The sequence below is a fragment of the Chlorocebus sabaeus genome, chromosome 20 (genome assembly GCF_047675955.1).
Source record: "Chlorocebus sabaeus isolate Y175 chromosome 20, mChlSab1.0.hap1, whole genome shotgun sequence".
Taxonomy (NCBI): Eukaryota; Metazoa; Chordata; class Mammalia; order Primates; family Cercopithecidae; genus Chlorocebus; species Chlorocebus sabaeus.
The window spans coordinates 44590660-44615130 of NC_132923.1; the positions used below are offsets into that span (position 1 = coordinate 44590660).

Below are 24471 nucleotides of genomic sequence, written 5' to 3' on the forward strand. Positions count from 1 at the left end.
GTGTCCTTGTGCTTTAATTGTAACTGTGCAAACACCATATAGATGGATTCTTTTAAAAATCCAATCTGATATTCTCTGTTTTGTAACTGGCAATATTAATATATAAATGCTGGTTGTGCATACTAACATGTTGAAATTGTTTGTCATTTCAGTTTGTGATATTTACCCTGCTTTGCTTCTTTTTCTCCCTTTCTGCCTTTTTGATAGTTTCAAATTTTTTTATTGACAGTTTTTAATTATTTCCTTATTCCCCTCTACTGGTTTGAAAACAATACTATTCTATTTCTATTATTTTATCATAAAAAATTATTAGCATATATATACATAGGCAACTTCTAATTCTATCCTCCATATAAATTATAACTTGCTTTTTACATTTTTACTTCATTATCTCTCTAAGCTACATTCTGGGTAATTTGGGGGGATTTATCTTTCAATTCATAATTCTCTTTGGCTTGTCTGATCTGCAATTTAACTCATCCATAGACTTTTAGATTTCAATGACCATATTTTTCATTTTCTAGAAGTTATTTTTCAGTTCTTTCCAGCTTGTCTTGATATTACCTTATTCTTTTCTCATATTTTTAATTCTTTCTTATGTTTAATTATTTAAACATACTTAATAGTCTTTTTAGTTCTATTATTTGAAAGTTGTAAGAGTTCGGCTGCAATTTTATTCTCACTACCATTCATGGTAGGTTAATTTTTTTTTTTTTTTTTTTTTTTTTTTTGAGATGGAGTCTCTCTCTGTCACCCAGGCTGGAGTGCAGTGGTGTGATCTCGGTTCACTGCAGCCTCCGCCTCCTAGGTTCAAGCAATTCTACCTCAGCTTCCGAGTAGCTAGGATTACAGGCATGAGCCACCACACCCAGCTAATTTTTGTATTTTTAAGAGAGACAGGGTTCTGCCATGTTGGCCAAGTTGGTCTCGAACCCTGCCCACCTCACCCTCCCAAAGTGCTGGGATTATAGGCGTGGTCCAGGTTGATATTTTTAAACTTGGATTATGAACTCACCTTTAGGGGACTTCATCCGTGGGAATATTGTGAGGCCTGAATTGAGATGTATCCTAGAGAAGTTTTGTCTTTGTTTCTGCCAGGCTTCCTAGGGAATGTTAACAGCCTAAGGCAGGTTAACACATAATTTCTGCCCTGAGAATTCCAGAATCGTGGAGGTAGCACAAATTCAAATCCGTAAACCTCAAATTCAAGGCCAGCTGTGGTTCCTAATTCTTAAGAGAAATGAAATCTCATTTTTTTCCCTAAGTATAGACCCAAACTGACAAATATTCATGTCTTACCTTTCACGCTATACTTTCTCCCTGGACAATATGTTCTAAAACCAAAGCTTATCTCTACGTCAGTGACTCCCAGATCTTATACATCCTCATCCTAGATTCTCTCCTCTGAGTTCCAGACCCTACTATCCAACTGTGTATTTGAATATCTAAGGTATCACCCAAAAGTCAACTAGCCTAAGATCAATAAAATTCATGACTTTCCCATAAAAACTAGTCCCGTTCTAGTGTTTCCTGTCTCAGTAAATGGCATGCTTATCCATACTGTTGTACATGCCAGAAATCCAGGATCCATATTTGACATCTCTCTTCTCATTCTCCCTCCAACCCATTGCCAACCCCTGTCAATTTTACCGCTTACGTATCTTTTACATCTGCCCACTCTCTCCATCTCCACTGTTTTCAGACTAGTTGTTCAAGTTACCATCATCTCTAGCCTGGACTGCTGCAGTTTTCCCACATTTACTCTGAAAATTCTCCAGTACATTCTGTGCACTATGGCCACACTGAACTTATTCAAATACACATGTGGGTTGTTTTTCTTTTCTGCTTGAGATTCTCATTCACTGGCTTCACATTCGTGGTCTTTACATCCTTCATATGGTCTACTTGGCTGTGCATGGCCAGCTGCTACCCACCTCTTGGACCCAGCCTCATAATGCTCTTCTCACCCTTACTTTCTGTGCTCCAGCCAAGAAGCCATAATTCTGTTGCTTGAAGCTACAACCCTCTTGCATCTTCCCACAGGGCTTTGGTACCTGCTGTTTCCTTTTTCTGGAATGCCAGTCCCCCTGTCCCCAATCTTGTCTAGTCAATACTTAAGTCATCCTTCACTTCTTTGGTCTAACATCATTTCCTCAGTTCTCATCTCTTTCTTTCAAAGCCTTTCTGTTAGTTTATAACTATTCACTCATTACTGTGGTTATTTGCTTAATGTCTGTTTTCTCTATTAGGCTACAAGTTTTGTGAGATCAGAGACCTTATCTAGTTTTGCTCATTACTATGTTCTGAGTACTAACACAGCCCAGAACATAGTGATTAATAAATATTTCTTGAATAAATAAATCATCATTTAAAAATAACTAAAAATATACATCTATTCCAAATAATCTAAAAGGAGAGAATAAATGGATAGAGTTATGGATAAAACAAGTGACAGCTACATGGAGGATTTGTGATATTATTCTGTCTACTTTTCCTTATGTTTGAAATTGTCCATAAAAAGATTATGCAACTTACTAAAAAATTAAAATACCTTATTTGAGTCTTTGGATAAGTGGTGAACTTAACCTTAAAAATAAAATATTGTCCCTTTAGGGTCAGACCGAAACATTTTTATTTAACTAAAAAGAAATTATACTAACCTGAAGATATTTCGGTAATGGTTAATTGGGCCACTTAATGCTCCAGGCTGAGAAAAGACATAAATATAAGCTTCAAGATCCTCTGTTGTTAATTGACATCCTTTTCTTCCAATGCCAGTGCTGTGACTGGTAAACAGATGTTTCAAAACCTAATTTAAGTGAGAAAAGAATAATTAAAACTTTTTAGTTATCTATTAATAAGCTAAGTCTTTGGCTTTGGAAAGGGGATGGTGGTCATTGTGCAGTGACAACTCCTAATTTCTGCTCTAGCCAAATTTGAGATCTCATTGTTTATATATACATATTCTATGCATTTCTGCTTTCCTGGCTTTATTTTTTCTATATTCTTCCCTTCTAATCTCCCCTGCACACTTCATTTTTATAAAAAGCATCCTGTCTTCTTGGTGCCTATTCATATTCTACAAGACCCAGTTCAAGAGTTCCTTGGATAAATGACTAATTCCCCATCTGGGCAGGAAAGAAAACATAAGCCCAGGACATTGAGGAGGCAAGCTATCACTGACTACAGGGATTATGTCAAAAAGCCACAAGAGCCAACCTGAAGGAATGCCTCATTTGATGCCTACTGTGGGATAATTTGGGCATCCAAAAGAATAATGACTATAACTGATTGGTATATATCAAATATATATTCATTACTCTAAAATTTGTTTGTGAAAAGAAAAAGAATGAGCACATATCCCGCCATTCTTGTGTGAACTATATTTCAGAATAAATAGATGTGGAAAAATTCTTTATAGCAGAATTTCAATTAAAACAGAAAGAATTATCAAATTAGAAAATCACCATTTTTCATACCCTAATGAAATAATGGGCCTAGGCTATGATCACTAATGTATGCTAAAATTAATTTGGTGGAAGGATGTGAAGAAATTTTGGATAGGCTGACAACTCATGAGCCCACTGATCACTGTTAGCATTAGTAAAACTGGACCAAGTAGGTGTCATGCGCTTCCTTGATGGGATGTGTTAAGAAATACATAGCACCACCTATTGAGTATCCTTTTCAAATTAAAATTTAATCAAGCCTCTAGATCACCAGTACCTATGAAGGAGGAAAAACAAGGGTTAGAGGAACAAGTTAAATACCACCACAATGAAGCAATCAGCTAAATCCAAAATATGGATCTTTCCTCAGGCAAATTTCTCCAATAAATAAGTGAGATTAAAAAAAAAATAAGAAAAAAAAGAAAGAAGGCACTATTATACATTTTAAAAGCTGTAACAACTAAATACAAGGTATAGACTTTGGTTCCTGATTCAAACAAAGGAAATACATCATGACATTTATGACAGTTAATGAAATTTGAATGGATATTAAATGATATTAAGGAGTTGTCATTTATTCTGTTAGGTTTGATAGTGGCGTTGGATTTTTTTTTTTTTTTAAGTTCTTATCCCATCACAGTTATACACAGAATTATTTACAGGTAAAATTATATTGTGCCTTTTAAAAATCCTCACCAATATCTAATACCATGTGAGACATATAAGAAGCATTTAGGCTGGGCGCGGTGGCTCACGCCTGTAATCCCAGCACTTTGGGAAGCTGAGGTGGGAGGATCGCTTGAGGCCAGGAGTTTCAGACCAGCCTGGGCAACATGGTAAAACCCAGTCTCTACAAAAAATACAAAAATTAGCCGGGCATGGTGGTGCATGCCTGCAGTCCCAGCTACTTGGGAGGCTGAGGTGGGAGGATTGCTTGAGCCTGGGAGGTTGAGGCTGCAGTGAGCTGTAATTGCACTACTGCACTCCAGCCTGGGTGACAAAGCAAGTTCCTGTCTCAAAAACAAAGCAAAACAAAAAAATAAAAATAACAAAGAATAATTTAATAAATTTCCAAGATATTTGCGTATGACTACTGGTGTCAGTGTACGTGCGACACTAATATCTGCATGTTTACTTTGTTTAGGGCTTTTTTTTTTTAATCCCAAAGTCTTCTACTTTGCTGCTATTAAACCTGACATTTGTATTCCCTCATCTCCCCATGAGATGTTCTCTAAAAAGGGGTATGCCCGTAGGGGCACAGTCTCACAAAAAAATTGAAGAACAGCCAGGTATTTAAATACATAAACAGAGACTATGAAAATAAGCAAGACTATATGTAAGTTCTTAAAACCATTTGTTAAGTTACAATAATTTGCTTTCATTTTTCATTATTCTTCTTAAAGGTGGACTTTAAAACATTTTTCATTAATAAGAATAATACATTATTTGTTTGATTTGTTTGGCTTACCTTGAAATCATTTATCGAGAACATAAATTCTGGGAACCATGGTATTTGGAAGAAGTAGTAATAACTGGATTTCAACAGCTGAGCAGGGTGTCGTAAAATATATTCTGAAATTAAAATGCCATGTTAGACCTTATCCAAGGGGTATAAATTACTTACTGTTAGAAGAACTTCTTTTTAGGATAATTTCACTTTAAGATGATCCCGTGAAAGAATCCATAAGGCTTCTTTGGAACAATTTCTATGCTCTTATATCTTATTATGAGTATTTCCAGTATTTCCAAAATGTATATCACTTTATTTATTTTTTATTTTTTTGAGACAGAGTCTCACTCTGTCACCCAGGTTGGAGTGCAATGGCACAATCTCGGCTCACTACAACCTCTGCCTCCTGGGTTCAAGCAATTCCCCTGCCTCAGCTTCCCGAGTAGCTAGGATTACAGGTGCCCACCACCGCACCTACCTAATTTTTTGTCTTTTTGGTAGAGGCAGAGTTTCGCCATGTTGGCCAGGCCAGTTTCGAACTCCTGACCTCAGGTGATCTGCCCACCTTGGCCTCCCAAACTGCTGGGATTACAGGCGTGAGCCACTGCGCCTGGCCTTATACACTTTAAATAAAAAGAAAGTTTCACTTTATGAAATCTTGACTCAAAAGGGAATAGGAAGCCCAAACGACACTGCTTTTCCTCCAAGGTCATTATCAGTGACCTACCACTTTTCCTAGGAATACACTTCTTCACCACCACACACTGGTGGTAAACTAACTAATTAATTAAATTTAATTAAGTGCTAGTTTCACTTAACAGTGTCCTTGATGAAACAGCAAAAAAATATTAATTAAACTTGACCTTTGAGTACATCTTTTTAATTATTCTATGTAATTAAATAGAAAGTACACATAAAGCAGTTCTGTTGTCTCAAGACAACACAAATACAATGATTGTTCCAAGGAAAAGCACTTCTACAATTGTTTGAGTTGACGGGTTGAATTAGCTGTTTTTTCTTTTTTTTTTTTTTTTTTTTTTTTTGAGACAGGGCATCACTTTGCCTCCCAGGCTGGAGTGCAGTGGCGCAGTCTCAGCTCACTGCGGCCTCAACCTCCTGAGCTTAAGTGATCTTCCTGCCTCAGCCCCCCAGGTAGCTGGCACTACAGGTGCACACACCACACCCAGCTAATTTTTAGCTGCATTTTTAAATGTAACATTGTTTTACTTGAGAGAATGACTAACAACCTATCATCAGTCAGACATGGGTATTTGGCAGATAATCTCTTGAAAATTAACAAAGTGAGCCTGTCACGTCAAGGAAAAGAATCATCAGTAGTAGTTGCCATTGATAAAAATCAGACTTTCAAATGAACCTTAGAACTTTGGAAAACTTATATCTGCTACTGTGAGCTTCACAGCTTTGCAATACTTTAAAAGCTTTTCTGATGAGATTAGGGTGATGTCAAAGAATGTGATTTTTTGATACTGTTTGATGAAATGTGTCAACTTATGGAAGATCTGCATAAATCAGCGAACCAACATCTTCTAATGCATGATGATAAAAAACCAGGCACGGATAAAAGATCCAATAAAAGTACTAGGGAGACCTGTGGGTTTTAATAGCTCACACTATTAATAAAACATTTACATGCCATCACATTCCACATTGTTACCTTTAAGAAACTATTGGCCAGGTGCAGTGGCTCACGCCTGTAATCCCAGCACTTTAGGAGGGTGAGGCAGGCGGATCACAAGGTCAAGCATTTGAGACCAGCCTGGCCAACATGGCAAAACCCTGTCTCTACTAAAAATACAAAAATTAGCCAAGCGTGGTGGTGGGTGTCTGTAGTCCCAGCTACTCGGGAGGCTGAGGCAGGAGAATCTCTTGAACCCAGGAGGCAGAGGTTGCAGTGAGCCGAGATGGCGCCACTGCACTCCAGCCTGGGCAACAGAGTGAGACTCCATCTCAAAAAACAAAACCAAAAACGAAAACAAAACCATTAATTTTTAAGTTTGGTATAGTATTAAGAAAGAAAATTCACAGTTATCTGAAAAAGCTATTAAAATACTCCTCCCTTTTCCAATTACAGATCTGTGTGAGGCCAAATTTCTTCATATACTTCAATTCAAACAACATATTGCAACATATTGAAGAGATTTGCAAAAATGTAAAACAATGACACTCTTTTCACTAAAATTTTGTTTTGGAAGATGTAGTTAGCTTTCATTTAAAATATGTTATTTATGTTAACATGTAATGGTTTATTTCTTTTGAGGAATTAACATATAAATATTTTTACATTTCTATTTTAATTTCCAATACAGTGAATATTTATAAACCATATAAGTAAAAGCTCAATGGGGTCTTTAATAATTTTAAGAGCATAAGGAAGCCCAAGACCAAAAATGTGAGAACTGCTTTAAAGAATACTGCTATTCCTAACAGCCAAAGCAGTCAAGCAAGAGGAGATTTTCTTTCTAGGCTGTCAGGATTCATTACTGTCAAAGCAATGTCACTGTATGTTTCCCTTTATCCCTCCCCAAGTTAACAGTAAACTCTTTTTTTGAAGGGATAAAATTATGTAAGCAAGTATAAAGCTAAATTTTCTTAGATTCCCCTAGAAGATTGAAAACCAAGGTATCTGACACTGTCATGTGCTATCATGGTTTAGTCACTTAGTTTTAAAATATTATAGTAACCAAATTTTGCTGTTTCTAATCCAAAATGTCAGTGGCAGGAGTGAATTGTCACATTAGCAGAACTGTTTTGATAAAACTTGAACTCACCTGTAAATACATTTGGATGAGGGAAGTTAATAACAATAAGCTTCATCACCATTTCAGGATAACAGATGGCAATTAGCCAAGCAATCATGCCTCCCCAGTCATGACCAATAAGAACACATTTGCTATACCCTGTAATCAAGAAATAAATGTTGACATCATTAAAAAGAAACAGGTGAGTGCACCGTTACCTCACATAAAATAGTTATACTTCTGAAGCACCTCTTTTCACTATCTTATCCTAATTATGCACTTTGTGCAGATATTGAGTTCAGTGGTTCCAAAACTTGTCTGTACATCACCTACATAGCTCCACTCTAAACCTATAGATTGAGAATCTATGCCAGGAATCCATATTTTTTTAAAAAAATCTGAAATGGGCCAGTGTGATGGCTCATACCTATAATCCCAACACTTGAGAGGCCAAAACAGGAGGATTTCTAGAGGCCAGGAGTTCGAGACCAGCCTGGGCAACATAGCAAGACCACCCCCGACCAAACCAGCCATCTCTACAAAAAAATAAAGAAATTAGCCAGGTGTGGTGGTGTCCACCTGTAGTACCAGCAACTGTAGAGCCTGGGGTGGGAGGATCCCTTGAGCCCAGGACTTCAAGGCTGCAGTGAGCCCTGATCATGCCACGGCACTCCAGCCTGGGTGACAGAGCGAGACTGAGACTCTGTTTCTAAAACAGAAAAAAAAAAAAGCGGCGGGGGAGCGGGAGTACAAAACAAACAAAAAAAAATCTGAAATAGCTAATGTTGCTCAGCTCCAGTCCCATGGACCTGAGTTTGGAAACCATGGTAAAGACTGCACATAATGAAGTCAAAAGCAAGATTATTTTCTTTTTTTGAATGTTCAGAAATTTCTAGTTATAGTAAAATTATAAATGTCTCATCTATGTCCAACTCATAAATCTTTATTTCTAGGAAGCATCTATTTCTTCTGTAACTTCATAAATCCTATGTACAGCTCAACACAGAAAGTTTGTCACTAATTTGGAACTGTGAAGTCAAATTGAAGTAATGGAAAGTCTTAATTATAGCACCAATTTTGTACCAGTTTCATTTCATGTAATCACTCAGTAATTTAAAGTAGGTTAAAATGTTGATTAATAGAGATTCCTACAGGATTTCTATTGTATGGATGGATAAAATTCATTTGTAATTTATTCCTGGAGTACTTAAAATTGCTTAATTCTTTCAAGGAAGCACTTCTCACCATCACTCCTCACCACTATACTAATACACACACATAGGCATAGACACACACACACCTAAATCTGGTTTATACTAATTATTTGCCTAAAAATTTCATGATGACAAATTTAGGCCAGGTCTGACTGAATTATCACAAAATCTGAAACATAATTGTTCAAAATCAGTGTCGGAGTCTCTTTTACTGTAATCAGACTAAATGACAACATTGTACGTGACACCCCCAGACCCCAAACATTTTTTCTCCCCTAAAAATATTGGCCTGACCTATGCTCTCATTAGATTACTGTAGAAAGTGCCTTTCATTTCATGATGTTTCTCACTATACTGCTTCCCTTAACATACTGATGGTAGCAGCTTGGTTTCAGTCAAAAGGGATATAGTATTAATAGATTGGATTATTGTTAAAAAATATTTACTTTCCCCTTCTCCCTACTGTCATAGTAGTCTACCTGCTGCCCTTTGATTTTAAACTTGGCCATATGATTTGCTTTGGTCTCATGGTGGCTGTATAACTTGACTTTGGGCTCCACCATATGACTTGCTTTGACTAATGGGCTGCCCCTAGAAACTTGAGCTTGTGCAGCTGAGCTCACCCTCTACCATTGCCAGGAGAAAAGCTTCCCTCAGGCAGCCACTCCCTTTTAGCTTGGGCTCCAGCCCAACTCACAGAGAGAAGCCAGTCCCAGCTGGACCTGCAGCCTGAGGTAAAGACCAGAGGAGTCCAGCCTATGGTTAACCTGCAGATCCATGAGCACAGGAAAAAATGGTTATGACCCTATGCCACCGATCTGGGGTGGTTTGTTTCACAATATTATGTGGTTCTAACTGATGGATAACAACAGAAATAATGCAAGTGCATCTGTATTTTATAACATTTTAAAATGAATATTTAGCTGTGTGTTCTAAAGAAATAAATTTTCTAAGTACAAAAATAAAATTTTCAATAATTATTTCTGAAAATAATAAACAGCATACATTAGGTCTATTTTTTTTTTTTTTTTTTTTTTGAGACAGAGTCTCACTCTTGTTGCCCAGGATGGAGTGCAATGGCACAATCTTGGCTCACTGCAACCTCCACCTCCTGGGTTCATGCCTGGATAATTTTTGTATTTTTAGTAGAGACAAGGTTTCACCATGTTGGCTAGGCTGGTCTCAAACTCCTAGACCTCAGGTGATCTGCCTGCCTCAGCCTCTCAAAGTGCTGGGATTACAGGCGCGAGCCACAGCACCCGGGCAATTAGGTCTATGTTTAAAAACAAATCTGAAAAGTCATTCTTGGCTGGTAGATGGAATAGTTGCTCTAGATGCATCATTTTAAATTTCCTGTATAGATATTTTGGGCTGACTACCTGAAACCATGGTGACAGGATCCAGATAAGTTGGGGAGATGGAATATGCATCCTCCCAAGAAAAGATGTCATCGATTCACAATTTGTTGAATGTTTGTCCCTTAAAAAGAGTTGTTTTGTTTCAAACTAACCTACCTAAAGAATCTAAAATATCCTTTATGTCTGTAATTAGACAGTCCAATTTATAATTCTGTCGATGAATGGGAGCATCTGTTTCTCCATAACCTCTCAAATCCAGTGCTACAACTCGATATTCACTTTTAAATTCTCTCAGTTGGTAACGCCAAGAATACCTGCAGGAAAAAAGGAAGTGTTTAAAATACCATATTTACTAGAACAAAGAGTAACATTACAGATTTTCTTTTTCTTTTCTTTTTTATTTTTTTCAAGATGAGTTTTGCTCTGTCACCCAGGCTGGAGTGCAGTGGTGCAATTACAGCTCACTGCCGCCTCAACTTCCCTGGCTCAAGTGATCCTCCTGCCTCAGTTTCCTAAAAAGCTGAGACTATAGGTGCACATCATCACACCCAGCTAATTTAAAAAATTTTTGTAGACACGGGGTCTCCCTATGTTGCCAGGGCTGGTCTCAAACTTCTGGGCTCAAGAGTGATCCTCATGCCTTAACCTCCCGAAGTGCTGAGATTACAGGTGTGAGCCACTGCACCTGGCCACATTTCAGATTTTCTTAGTGGAAAACTGTAAGAAATTCCTTATTTTTAGAACAGATATATAGCTGCAAGTAAGCAAGAAAGAGACCTACTTGAGAAGGAAACACTGACATTCTATTAGAATTATTTTATCTTTTTACCAATTCCAGTGGAGGGTAACAAAGTGCCACTATTTACAGAAACTACACAGTATCAGATACTAAAATCATTGCACTTACATAAGTCTTAATAAGTCCATTTTTAAAAAATTGAAACAAGGTCTTGGTATGTTCCCAAGCTGGGCTCAAACTCCTAGTTCAAGTGATCCTCCTGCTTCGGCCTCCCAAAATGCTGGGATTACAGGTGTGAGCTAACATGTCTGGCCAATAAGTCAATTTTTCATTTGCTTGTTTGTTTTGAGACAAGAGTTTCAGTCTTATTGCCCAGGCTGGAGTGCAATGGCGTGATCTTGGCTCACTGCAACCTCCGCCTCCCAGGTTCAAGCAATTCTCCTGCTTCAGCCTCCCAAGTAGCTGGGATTACAGACCTGTGCCACCACGCCTGGCTAATTTTTGTATTTTTTTTTTTCTTCTTAGTAGAGACAGGGTTTCTCCATGTTGGTCAGGCTGGTCTCGAACTCCTGACCTCAGGTGATTCACTCATCTCAGCCTCCCAAAGTGCTGGGATTACAGGCGTGAGCCACTGTGCCTAGCCAAATAAGTCAATTTTTAAAGCTTTTCTTAAATGGTGTGTATAGCCACCAGGGAATCTGTACTATGAACAGTTAGTTATTTTACAGCCCGAATTTCTAGATAATAAATTGATAATATTTATCTGAAAAGTAGATTTTACTCACCTTACTCCACTGTCAAATAGGGCCAATGTTTTAGTAGTAACCACAGTTTATTTATGGGTGAAAAAGTCTGAAGACTTTTTAAAAAAAGATTATCACCGAAATAATCTAATAATAAAACAATCATTTAAGATAAACCTCTGCTTGCTAAAGCAAAATTCTGTGGAGAAGATCCTGAACCATGAGTATAAGCAAGAGTGATACTAAAAACATTTAACAACCAAAATGGCACCAGCACTGACCAATCAGAATGGCCACAGTGCTGCAGCCAAGTTCTGGAGGCCACTGCTGAGCCAGGCATTCTCCCTTTGCTTGATCATGGAACTGCAGAATTAATCGAAATAGAGAGATCCATGAGATTTTCTTTTTCAAATAAGCAAAACCATTTTAGATAACCAACAGAAAAAAAAAGACATGGATTTTAAAAAGTGACTCACTATGTTACGGGACTCAAAATATGCATTTAAAAAAACGCATCTGCGTGCACATTTGTTCATGGAAATACAGTGTAAAATTATCTGACACAAGCCAAGTGGGAGATTATGGTCTGAAAATACTTTTGGAGCGCAGTAGGCAAGCTAACAACTGAATGTTAAGATTATAAACCAGTGTAAAGATTGTAATATAAGATTATAAGCCAACAGTGAAAGGGGGCGGTGATATGAAGTGACACACAACAGTAAGATCAATGTAACAGGCCAGGCACAGTGGCTCACACCAGTAATCCCAGCACTTTGGGAGGCCGAGGTAGGCAGATCACTTAAGCTCAGGAGCCTAGGCACCATGGCGAAACCCTATCTCTACACAAAATTTAAAAATTAGGCCAGGCGCGGTGGCTCACGCCTGTCCCAGCACTTTGGGAGGCCGAGGCAGGCAGATCACCTGAGGTCATGAGTTCGAGACCAGCCTGACCAATATGGAGAAACCCCGTCTACTAAAAATACAAAACTAGCCAGGCATGGCGGTGCATGCCTGTAATCCCAGCTACTTGGGAGGCTGAGGCAGGAGAATCACTTGAACCCAGGAGGCAGAGGTTGAGGTGAGCTGAGATCGTCCCTTTGCACTCCAGTCTGGGCAACAAGAGCAAACTCCATCTCAAAAAAAAAAAAGAAAAAAATTTTTTGCTAAGTGTGGTGTCATGTGCCTGTGGTCCCAGATACTCAGGAGCCTGAGGTGGGACGATGGCTTAAGCCCAGGTGGCAGAGTTTGCAGTGAGCTGTGATCATGCCACTGCACTGTAGCCTGGGTGACGGAGCCAGAACCTGCCCCCCACCGAAAAAAAAAAATCAATGTAACAAATGAACCACCTTACATCATCAGGAAGCGTGTCAGACACATATTTGGAATTATGAATGAATATGGAATTTTTTGATCTATCACTAGAATATTTATATTTTATGAAAATCTGCCAAAGCATTGCCAACTAAGATGGATTTGAAAATGTTAACAAAAAACAAAAACAGAAAAAGAATAACAAAAAAGAAAATGCTAATAAACATGTCTTCTGGCCGGGCGCAGTGGCTCATGCCTGTGATCCTAGCACTTTGGGAAGCCAAAGCGGGCAGATCACTTGAGGTTAGGAATTCGAGACCAGCCTGGCCAACGTGGTGAAACCACGTCTCTACTAAAAATAAAAAAATTAGCCAGGCATGGTGGCGGACGTAATCCCAGCTACTCGGGGGGCTGAGGCAGGAGAATCGCTTGAATCCGGGAGGTGGAGGGTGCAGTGAGCCGAGATCACATCACCGCACTCCTGTCTGGGTGATGAGTGAAACTCCATCTCAAATAAATAAATAAATAAATAAATAAAATAAACGTGTCTTTTTTGGCTAGGCTGTAATGTTGTTAATCTTGTCTGTGGATTGTAACAAATAAACGAGCTTATTTCCTTAAAGATACTCATCTGTCAACAAATATGATTGTATTTTTTCTGATTTGCCTTACTTAAAATTTTGAATTGATTTTTTATGTCTTCGTAATTGAAGCCTAATTCTTCCCTCTTTATAATCCATCATACCTAATCAATAAAGTTCTGTTCATTTAACCTCATAAATATTTATTTAAACATTCCCGTCTACCATTCTATCATTACCTTAATTCAGGCCTTCTTTTAGGCAGCAGCCTGTTGCTTGGTCTAAGTGTGTCCCTTTCATTCCCCTCTGCTCTATCTTCTACAAAACCAGTGATGTAGCAAAGACACAAACTCATGTCATTTCCTTGCTGAAAATCTTGACTCCCTATTACTCATAACATGAAGCTCCAGCTCATTTTTCTAGCAGAAAAATATCTGAAAGATTTGACTACTGCCCAATCTTCCAGCCAGATTACTTTACACTCTGTCATTTGCTTTACAACAAAAAGAGCTAACATCTATACCATTCTTACTACATGTCAGGCCCAACTCTAAGTGCTTCTTGTATGGTAATATTGATCTTCAAAACAATACTATGAAGTAGGTATTATTATTATCTTCACTTAACAGATGAAGAAGTGGAGGGAAAACAAGGTTAACTGAAGTACCAAAGGTCACAGAGTCAGTAAACAGCAGAGCCAGGATTCTAGCCCAGGGAGTCTGGCCCCAGAGTCCATGTTGTACTGCCTCTGCAGCACTAGGTTGAAATAGGTGAACAAATAGAGATATTGGTTTTTGCTTTTATGACTTTGTTCATATGGTTTCCTTTGTCTGAAATACCATCACTCCCCACCATTCCCCTATTACTCCATAATCCCTGACTCTCACCCCTCAGTTAACTCCTTATCACATTGGGCATCTCCTCTTCTAGGAGACTTCCCAGCTCTCTCCATTACAGCTGGGGTGCGTGGGCCCCTTCCACACTTGTATGTGCACTCTTCAGAGCTGAGGCACACATCACTTTTGACACCTGGCTCTTCCACGAGATCGTTTCCTGGGTTGTCTATGAGAATATATAACCCCTGTAGGAGATTAATAAAGATTTGTCGAATAAGTGAAACAACAAACAAATAAAAACACTGAGTAATGATAGTGCTAGAAGTACCAGTTGTGCAGTAGGACTTTTGTCCCATTTCAAACCTTGAGACAATGACAGTTATCGGTCCCAAATTCCTACTGGGGAATATGTATTCAATTTCTGTTGAACTGCACGTGGTTTCAGTACCTTAAGGGTCCGTGTCTTCATTTAGGATTTAATTAGAGATTTCAAGGTAGAAATTTGACTTAATGTATATAATCCTGCAACATTTTACATTTAGAATTGGACTAGAGATTATGCAAACATGATGCCTCCATGTCATATTAGAAATAATTTAAATTGCCTTAAAAATAAATCCAGCTACTGCTTTTAACAATGAGTTGAAAGCCAAACAATATCCTAAACAATTCTAAGAAATAGAGCAACTGCATGTTTTTAATAAATTACTAAGGAATAATTTCTAACTGTCATCTTCCTGAAGTTCACAAATTAAACACATTTGATTTACACGTTAGCCCTAAACTGAAAAAGAAGTCACCCCAGTATTAGATTGATGGACATATCATTTACATGAATAAAGCAAAAACAATCTCCTTGACACAGGAATGAAAAACATTACAAAAGCAGTAACCCTGAAAACATTATAAACAAGCAAAACTATTTTCATCCACATTGCCTTTTTTCTGGTAGTTTTAGGTAATAGCAGACGACACTCAGGAAAAATAACCAATCTCTTTCCCAGTGATAGCTCTTTACCTAAGGAGGGCTCCTGGTTTTACCAGGCTAGCCACTTTCAGATGTAGACTCTCATCCTCCTCTTTACCACAGAGAAATGCCATAGTTGTCAGCTTCTGTGCTCAGCTGTATGATGAAGGCCCCTCACTCGCCTCAGCACTTGAATGATGACGCATGCATTCCATACAGCTGGAGACGAAGACGACTCAAAGAAATTGCCTGCCTCAGCTCAAAATATTTTTAAAGGAGATGCAAATTGAAGTGGAGAGAGAGAGTGGGAGAAAGATCATCCTTTGACAAACAGCCTTATTTGGGGTTAATTTAGTCAAAGGTCCTGTAGATGTGTATCTTGCTTAATATTTCCTTTAGACTTTAAGAAGACCCAGGATTTTATTGTTGCTGTGTAATAGCTGATTGTGTACATTAAATATCACCATTTCTCAACAGTTATTCTCAGGCAACGATGATAAATGCAGATAATATGTTACCTTTGTATGGTGCTTTTCTGTTTAAAAAGCACTTTCACACACATTATCAATTCATGGTTTTTTTGTTTGTTTTCACTGTATTAAATATGTATTACCTACTTAACCTACAATCAAGCATACACTTTCATGATTTAGGCAAAACTTAATTGCTAGAGGAATAACATTTAAATTTGTAATGTAAATTGAAATTGGTTTGAAATGCCACGCATGAAGTTTTTTTGGCCTTTACAATGAAAAAAATAAATAAGAGTTTTGTCTTAAAACTTAAACCCTAGAGTTTTGTCCTAAATTCTAAGACCTTTCTTTTCCTATTGTTTGTTTCCACTAGCACCTCAATGGAATTGACTAGACCTCATAATGGGTAACAGTGGCAACTTGACTGATTGAAAGGAAAGACAGAGTGTGCATCAACAGGGGTCTTGGTTTAGCATATGACTCCAGAGATACCTGATTACCAACAATCTCCATGTAATATTTTCAGATGCTCCCTAAACAACCAGGTAGCTTTCAGATTAATGATCAGCAAAGTTCAATGAATTCAATATGATCTTTTTTGAGTAGCTGAGCTATCTGCGTTTGTAGTTGTTGCTGTTTTAAATTCTAGCAATGTTCTTACTGGAGTAACAAATGACAGATTTAGTGAATAGAAGGGACTCATGCCTATCTATGATCTTCACATATTTCTTAATCTACGGCTTTTCAGAGTGAAAATATCTCTAGGAGCTTCCCAAAAACTAAACCATTCCTCACAATGACCAGATCCCTTTTGGATACATCCAAGATTTGACTTTGTGGGAGCAAATGGGGATGATGTCCAGGGACCAGTGCTGGACCCCTCCTAGGCTGTTTCATCCCCTGAAGATTCTAGAACAAGAATCACCAGCCATTTCTATTTTGCAAAAGGGATCTCATGAGGAGTAAATAATGAGATATGACTGTGAAAAACATGCACAAAATCTGTTAGAATATGACAGAGAGCATCTACTGCCCTGTATGAAAGTGGTTGTAGGTTCATTTTTATCTTCGTGTGTATTGTTCCGCATGTAAAGAGGTGAAGTTCCAGAGGAATAAGGATGGACAAGTACTGGGGTTGGTGTGAGGTAGAGAAAGAAAATAGCTTTCAAATGTTTTCTTTCTAAAAAGTTAAGTATCATCTCCCTGATGTATGAATTTTATTTAGGATGATGATTTAAAATGTAAATTAAGGTATTTTTATATTGTTGGCTGATTTTTTAACACCCTCTTGAATGTTTGTATAAGGTGTGACATTTGAAAGGTAAAAATCCATGCATGTTATCAGATCAGATTACTATAATTCCTATAGAATGAGAACAAGCTGCAGAGGTCAGCCCTGACTTTCAAAAACAAGGGGCACCTGACTTTCTGGTACTGCCAACTTCAGAAGGGTAGCTATGGGGCTTAAATGAGATGGTATATATATGACACTTATAGAAGTACCTGGCTCGGGAGGGGAACGACACACACTGGAGCCTGTGGGGGGTGGGGAGAGAGAAAGCATCAGGATAAATAGCTAACGCATGCTCTACTTAATACCTAGGTGACGGGTTGATAGATGCAGCAAACCACCATGACACACGTTTACCACGTAACGAACCTGCATGTCCTGCACATGTATTCCAGAACTTAAACAAGAGAGTACCTGGCTCATAGTGAATGCTCAGAAAATGTTAACCATCATCACCAGAGTTAGGAAATTATTATGTGACACATGGATCTCCACACTGAATGAATGGGAATGAAGAAAGAAAATGAACATTTACTGAATATTTACTGGGCCAGATTTTTCACGTTTTGACTCTCTTCATCCTCACCCAACTCTGCAACATTATTGTAGATGGTTGTTTAGGGTTCTGCAGCAAATTAGTGGCTGAGCCAGAATGTACTGCCCATGCTATGTTAAGCAGATTTGATCAATGTTTCAGAGGAACATTTTATTGTGAACTAATTATGCCATGCACTCCATGAGGTGAGACCACATGCATAGGCTCGAATTGCACTGGGCAGCTAATCTACCGCCTCATTAAGCTGTCTCCAAATGAATGAAAGAACAGATTAAAGCGTAACAGGAAAATGACTTATGTTTATTTATGCACATCAATCCAGAAGGGGAAAAAGATCTTCATGCAGGGAAAATCTTCTAAGGAAGACTTCCCACTCTGGAAAAATTATTAGGTATAGGTGTCTTTGCTATCCTCCACTCTTTTCTTCAATGCCTAATACCTCCTAGTACACTAACATCCTCAATACATTTATTCATAAAGTCCCTTTCACTCACAAAGTATTAACTAAAGTGGGTCGGGTGCAGTGGCTCACACTTGTAATCCCAGCATTTTGAGAGGCTGAAGTGGGCAGATCACTTGAGGTCAGGAGTTTGAGACCAGCCTGGCCTGTTTAACATGGTAAAACCTTGACTCTACTGATACTTCAAAAATTAGCTGGGTGTGGTGCACACTTGTAATCCCAGCTACTTGGAGGCTGAGGCAGGAGAATCACTTGAACCCAGGAGGTGGAGGTTGCAATGAGCTGAGATTGCACCACTGCACTCTAGCCTGGGTGACAGAGCAAGACTGTCTAAAAAAAAAAGAAGTTTCTTAAGGTAGTAATCCTTTCAGCACTAGATGCATTTTAAATCAGGATTTTGAGTGACATAAAATCTTTAAGACTCTAAAGGAGGTAAGAAATCTGTAATGGTGGAATTCTCCGTGTTATAAGATAGTAAGGGAGGATTTGCAAACAGGATATTGTCCTAGACCTTTCAAAATATACCAGATTATTCTACCTTTGAGACAACTAAGGGAACTGGGCTTTTAAAAACATCAATTTCTTGACCTATTTACTTTATGAACTATTTCTCATAGCCCTGTGCTATCAAAAACTGGTTTTCTTTTACTGCCATATGTACCACCTTTTTTTTTTTTTTTTTTTTTTTAGGTGGAGTCTCGCTCTGTCGCCCAGGCTGGAGTACAGTAGTGTGATCTCAGCTCACTGCAAGCTCCGCCTCCTGTGTTCACACCATTCTCCTGCCTCAGCCTCCCGAGTAGCTGGGACTACAAGCGCCTGCCACCAGGTCCAGCTAATTTTTTTTTTTTTTTTTGTATTTTTAGTAGAGACGGGGTTTCACCCCGTGTTAGCCAGGATGGTTTCGATCTCCTGACTTGTGATCCACCCGCCTCGGCCTCCTGATATGTACTTCCTCTTTTAAAGATACTCATTAAAAAAAAAAAAAAAAAAAAAGACCAGGCGCTGTGGCTCAAGCCTGTAATCCCAGCACTTTGGGAGGCTGAGACGGAAGGATCACTAGGTCAGGAGATCGAGACCATCCTGGCTAACACAGTGAAACCCCGTCTCTACTAAAAAAAATACAAAAAACTAGCCGGGCGTGGTAGCGGGCGCCTGTAGTCCCAGCTACTCCGGAGGCTGAGGCAGGAGAATGGCGTGAACCCAGGAGGCGGAGCTTGCAGTGAGCTGAGATCCGGCCACTGCACTCCAGCCTGGGCCACACAGCAAGACTCCGTCTCAAAAAAAAAAAAAAATTTAAACATATGTTGCTTTCATCTGTACTTATTTGGCCCAGTGGGGTCAATAGAGAATAGAACATTTCTCCTTAGGTAACTGCTATGGTCTGAATATGTTGTCCCAAAATTCATATGACGAAGTTTATTTGCCTCCAGAGGACACATCAACAAGGCACCATCTTGGACACACACAGACGTGGATGTCACTAGACTCTGAATCTGCTGGTGCCTTGATCTTGGACTTCCCAGTCTCCAGAATGGTGGGAATAAATTTCTGTTCTTTATAAATTACCCAGTCTCAGGTATTTTGTTACAGCAACAAAAATGAATGAAGATAGTAACTAATAATTACATATTTGGGGCTCTAGATTTTCTTCCTAATGTGAAATATTTAGGTAAATTATCCTGCATTCCTGTAAGCCTATTGCTCTGTGCACAGGAAATAGTTCATTTTCAGTTTCCATGAGTGCTCTACTCTCTGCCTTCTCCTCACCCCAGCCTCACCAAAATCTTCCTGATAACAATCACTCCACATCTTTGGTTTGTTCAAAATCTCCTTTTCCTACCCAGTGTTGTATTTTGTCTATAGTAGATACTCTCCACAAACTGTTTTGTTACTATTTCAGAAATTTGAAACATTAAAAGATATGTCTTTTAATCCTCAAAAAATACATAAATTTAAAATGGTAGCAGGTAGGTCTTTTAAGGAGGAAAACCATTGCTGTGATTCAGGAACATTTAGGAATATTAACTCTGGGCACACGATAAAAAAGTAGGGTCTGTTAAAAGTCATTACAAGACGCTTGGTGTGGTGATTTACACCTGTGATCCCAGCACTTTGGGAGGCCACGGTGGGAGGATTGCTTGATCCCAGGCTTTCAAGACCAGCCTGGGCAACATAGCAAGATCCCATCTCCAAAAAAAAAAAGCTAGGTGTGGTGGTAGATGCCTGTAGTCCCAGCTACTTGGTAGGCTGAGGTGGGAAGACTGCTTAAGCTCAGGAGGTCAAAAGCTGCAGTGAGCTGTGATCATGCCACTGTGCCCCAGCCTGGGTGACAGAGTAAGACCCTGTCTCAAAAATTACCATCGTAACAGTATTAAGAGGTGGGGCCTTTAAGAGGTGGTTAGGTCACGAGGGCTCTGCCCTCATGGATGGAAATAATGCCACTATGAAAGGGTAATTTCAATCCCCTTTTGACTCTTTGCCCTTCCTCCTCTGTTGCAGCAAGAAGGCCCTTGTCAGATGTTGGCACCTTGATCCTGAACTTCCCAATCTCTAGAACTCTGAGAAAATACATTTATGTTCATCATAAGTTACCCAGACTGTGATATTCTGTTACAGCAGCACAAAATGAACCGAGAAAATAAGCCAAGTTTTAATATAACAATAAATGTTAGATGGTAAGTTTACCAGAATTCTGGAAATCCATGAAGCAGCAGCATAAGTGGTTTGCCTCTTTCTCCAGCAGCAACATAGTGAAATCTTAACCCTGAATCCTGAAAGTAGAGGGCATGGAATTTTACTGATGTTTGTGTTGATTGACAAAGAAATATATTTAGCATTTCCACTTCATTAAAAAATAATAACTTGCCTTATTTTTTTACATTTGTGTATTTACAATATCTTCATGACACTCAGTTGCCTTATTTTTAACATCAAGAAATAAATTTACTTTCATTAATTTTCAAAAAGAAGAGCAAACCCCATGCCCTATTAATAGGGTAAATTGACAGATTCACTTTGTCAACACTCCCTTGACAGTGTCTTCTCTTCTTGTTCTAGTACAAGGTCAATTTATATATTATGAGCTTCTGAAGCAATGTCACAATTTGTAACTTTCATCTTACCGTTTGTAACTTGCATGTTACTGATGTGTCACATTTCATCTCCGTCAAATGCTGCAGGACATGTAAATAATTCTAATCTGAATTTATATTTCTGCCATGTTTACATCCTAGTCATCTACTTTTCTCAGCTTGCCCGTCAAGAGCTGTGCAATCAGTTATATAATTCACACCTCCTTCTCTTATTTTTAGGTCTCTCCTTCCCACATTATTATTTTGAGTGTTGCATGTTCTGTTCCCCTTGCTGCCTGCTCATGTCATGTCAGTGTGCGTTTCTAATAACAGAATGCCCTGAGTGCTCAAGACTTCACTCTGCATGTGGGAGACAAGAAAACCCAAGGAAAATTTAAAAAACATGGGAATGAGACAGGAATTCAAGCAAATACTGAGCAAGCTGAATGGAGGAAAGTAGAGGGAACAGCAGGAAAATAAAAAACTCTGAAAGCAAGCAAGCTAGGAAACAAAAAGAACCAAAAGCTGAACACAGACATTGGGTTTTTATATCAGGCAACTCAAGCAACTGAGTTTTCAGATGTGAAAGAATCATTTTGCAAATTCAGAAGATGAGGCCCAAAGATGGTAACATGGGTCATAAAATGGTTGACAGCAGGGCTGTGATCAAAATCTCCATCTTGTCCTAACTCCCAGGACAATGTTCTTTCCACTCCTTCGTTCTCTGTCTCTGGGGAAGCTCTTTAGGTGGCCAGGGCGAGGGGAAAGGTGTTTTATGGAATTCCAAATGGTTCTTATACTACTTTTACTCCTCAAGTTGGACAGAGATAACAAAATCTGACTTTACCCTCAGTTGCACGATGGCTTCCTAGAGGTTCAATAACTTCTTTTATTGGTGGTGAGTCTTGGAGGATTAAATGTTGTGGGCACTGGATTGGATTTAATTAACATATACTTTATTGCACTGACTATGCATCAGGCATTGTTTTAAGTTTTTCATGTTTGTTTTTATAAATATTAACCTATTTAATTCTCATGTCGACCCCAGGCAAGAAAGAAGTTCTCTTGCCTTTCTGAACTTCAGCTACGGGGCAATTTAACTCCTAACAGGAAATAAGGACTTGATGACATAAATATCCCCTCTTATGAGGCTGGGTTTGAAAGGCCTGTGAGTCAGACTGCAGGGTGTATCACGGGAACTATTTCCCTTCACCACCTGGAGCACCAGGAAACAGAATATCTGTGGGCTGTGAGGAAGCTTGAACAATTATAGTCTGCAGGAAAGGCTGGATTTACTTTTTATTCCATTCCTTTCTTTGGTCCCTGACTTCATAAGTCTGCATTCCTCCCCACAAACACACACAATTTACCTATTGTTTCATGCAACCTAAGTCGTCTGTGATCATAATAAACTCATGACTCCCAAAGGCTGACTGTTTACTCTTATTATCTCTAAAATTGGGCACGAACAGGCTCCTGAGACATTAGGATGCCACGAGGAACAATTCTCTACAGCCGATCTGAGCTCTAAAGGGCAAAAGGGTGACAGGAGACAGCTTTCCCTTGCGGTCGGAAAAAGAGCAGGTTTATTCTGGGTTGTTGTGGCGCGGGGCGTCGGGGGTTGGGGGAGGGCGTAATATAATAGGACCCTGATTAAAGAAGTTCCACATTCAGAAACCAATCAAGGTGCCTGCAAAGACCGAGTGCTGTTTATCAGCATCCTTCTCTTTCTCTCTCTCTCTCTCTCTCTCTCTCTCTCTCTCTCTCTCTCTCTCACACACACACACACACACACACACACACACGACACGCAGGGACGCGACCCCTCCTCCCCTCCTGCTCGGACACTAGGGGACGCTGAGCTGGCGTCTTGGAAGGAGCAGCCCGGCGCCCCCCGCCCTCGCGGCGGTCACGCTCCCTCCCACTCCCGCCAGGCCCGCGCCGCCCTTCACCTTGATCCGCACGTAGCAGTGGGTGCCCAAGGAGGGGTCGCTCAGGCACGCGGGAGGGTGCTCCCGGGGGGACCGCCGGAAGGTCTGCGCCGGCCCCTTGCCGAGGCTCCACAAAAGTTTGAGCAGGTGGATGGAGGCGCAGAGCCCGCAGTAGCAGTAGACCAGGGACCAGAAGAGCAGGGACCGGAGCGTGAGCATCAGGCGGGGCAGGCAATCCCGCAGCCTCGCCATCGGGAGGCAGCGGCGGGGCCCGCTGCCCTTCCTCCGGAGCCGGTGAGCGAGTGCCGCGGCGCGCCAGGCCAGCCCGCCGTCGCCGCTTGGTGCGCGCCTCCCCCGGCCCGGGGCGGCCGGCGTTCCGTGTCACCGCGGCGGCTCCGCACACGCGCCGCGCCCAGCCCGGAGCGCGCAGGGGAAAGCCGGGCCTGCGGGGTGCGGTGGGCCAGGCCGGGGTGAAGAGCTCGGCCGTCTTCCGCGGAGAGCGAGATCCGGTTTCAAAATTGCAAAACTGTGGGGGAGGACGAAGGCGATACTCTCCAAACCATCCCGGGCACCAAGGAAGGAAGCGCCACTCGTTCTCTTTGTTGTTCTCAATGTATCAAGCAAAACTAGTTTTAAGCCCACATATTCGTGTGTCATAGTTCAGGGACACAGGTCAGCGACAAACTTCTATGCTGTTACACCCAAATAGATTCTTCAGAGTGCAAAATCACTCTGCACTGTGAAAGATAGCAGGCTTCCTTTTCTCCTCAAAATCTTTCATGGAATCATAATTTCTGTAGAAATCCGCCTATTCCTTGCCTGGTTCACCCACAGCAAACTTACAGAGAGCTGCAACCCCGGGGATACAATGAATGCTCCAAAACGTGAGGCGGCAGAAGCCTGGCCAGAAGGCCACACACCTGAGAGTTCGTGGAAGGGCTGGAAGCCGTGAGAGTGGCAGTCCTCGGTAGATATCTCAGCCTCAGCACCGACGTGACCACTCTTGTCCTGACCTCCTCTATCGTCCAGCTCACTGTTAGAATTTCATTAAGCCTTTTCCCGATCACTGGGTCAGGTGTTAAGTGTTCATTTTCTGTGAGAAGCTGTCAAACTGGTTTACAAAGTGGCTGTACAATTTTGAATTTACTTCAGCATATGTGAGTTATACAATTGACCTTTGAACAATGTGGGGGGTTAGGGTTGCTGACCCCTTTCACATCTGAAAATCCATGTATAACTTTTGAGTTCCCCCAAACTTAAGTACTAATAGCCTACTACTGAC

The 24471-nt window shown here is 40.0% G+C and overlaps 1 protein-coding gene across 1 annotated transcript in view; it reads right to left on the reverse strand.

The window, feature by feature from the left end:
• Nucleotides 1-23715, reverse strand: part of EPHX4 (epoxide hydrolase 4) — a 35373-nt gene extending 11658 nt beyond the window's left edge. Inside the window, exons 1-6 of the mRNA XM_073008583.1 lie at nt 23211-23715; nt 20873-20958; nt 10387-10544; nt 7689-7817; nt 4918-5021; nt 2661-2809 (exon numbers count right to left, since the gene is read on the reverse strand). Of these exons, the coding sequence (XP_072864684.1) occupies nt 2661-2809; nt 4918-5021; nt 7689-7817; nt 10387-10544; nt 20873-20958; nt 23211-23441 (857 nt within the window). The 5' untranslated portion in view covers nt 23442-23715. The remainder of the gene's footprint in view (nt 1-2660; nt 2810-4917; nt 5022-7688; nt 7818-10386; nt 10545-20872; nt 20959-23210) is intronic.
• Between the last annotated feature and the right edge of the window lie 756 nt (nt 23716-24471).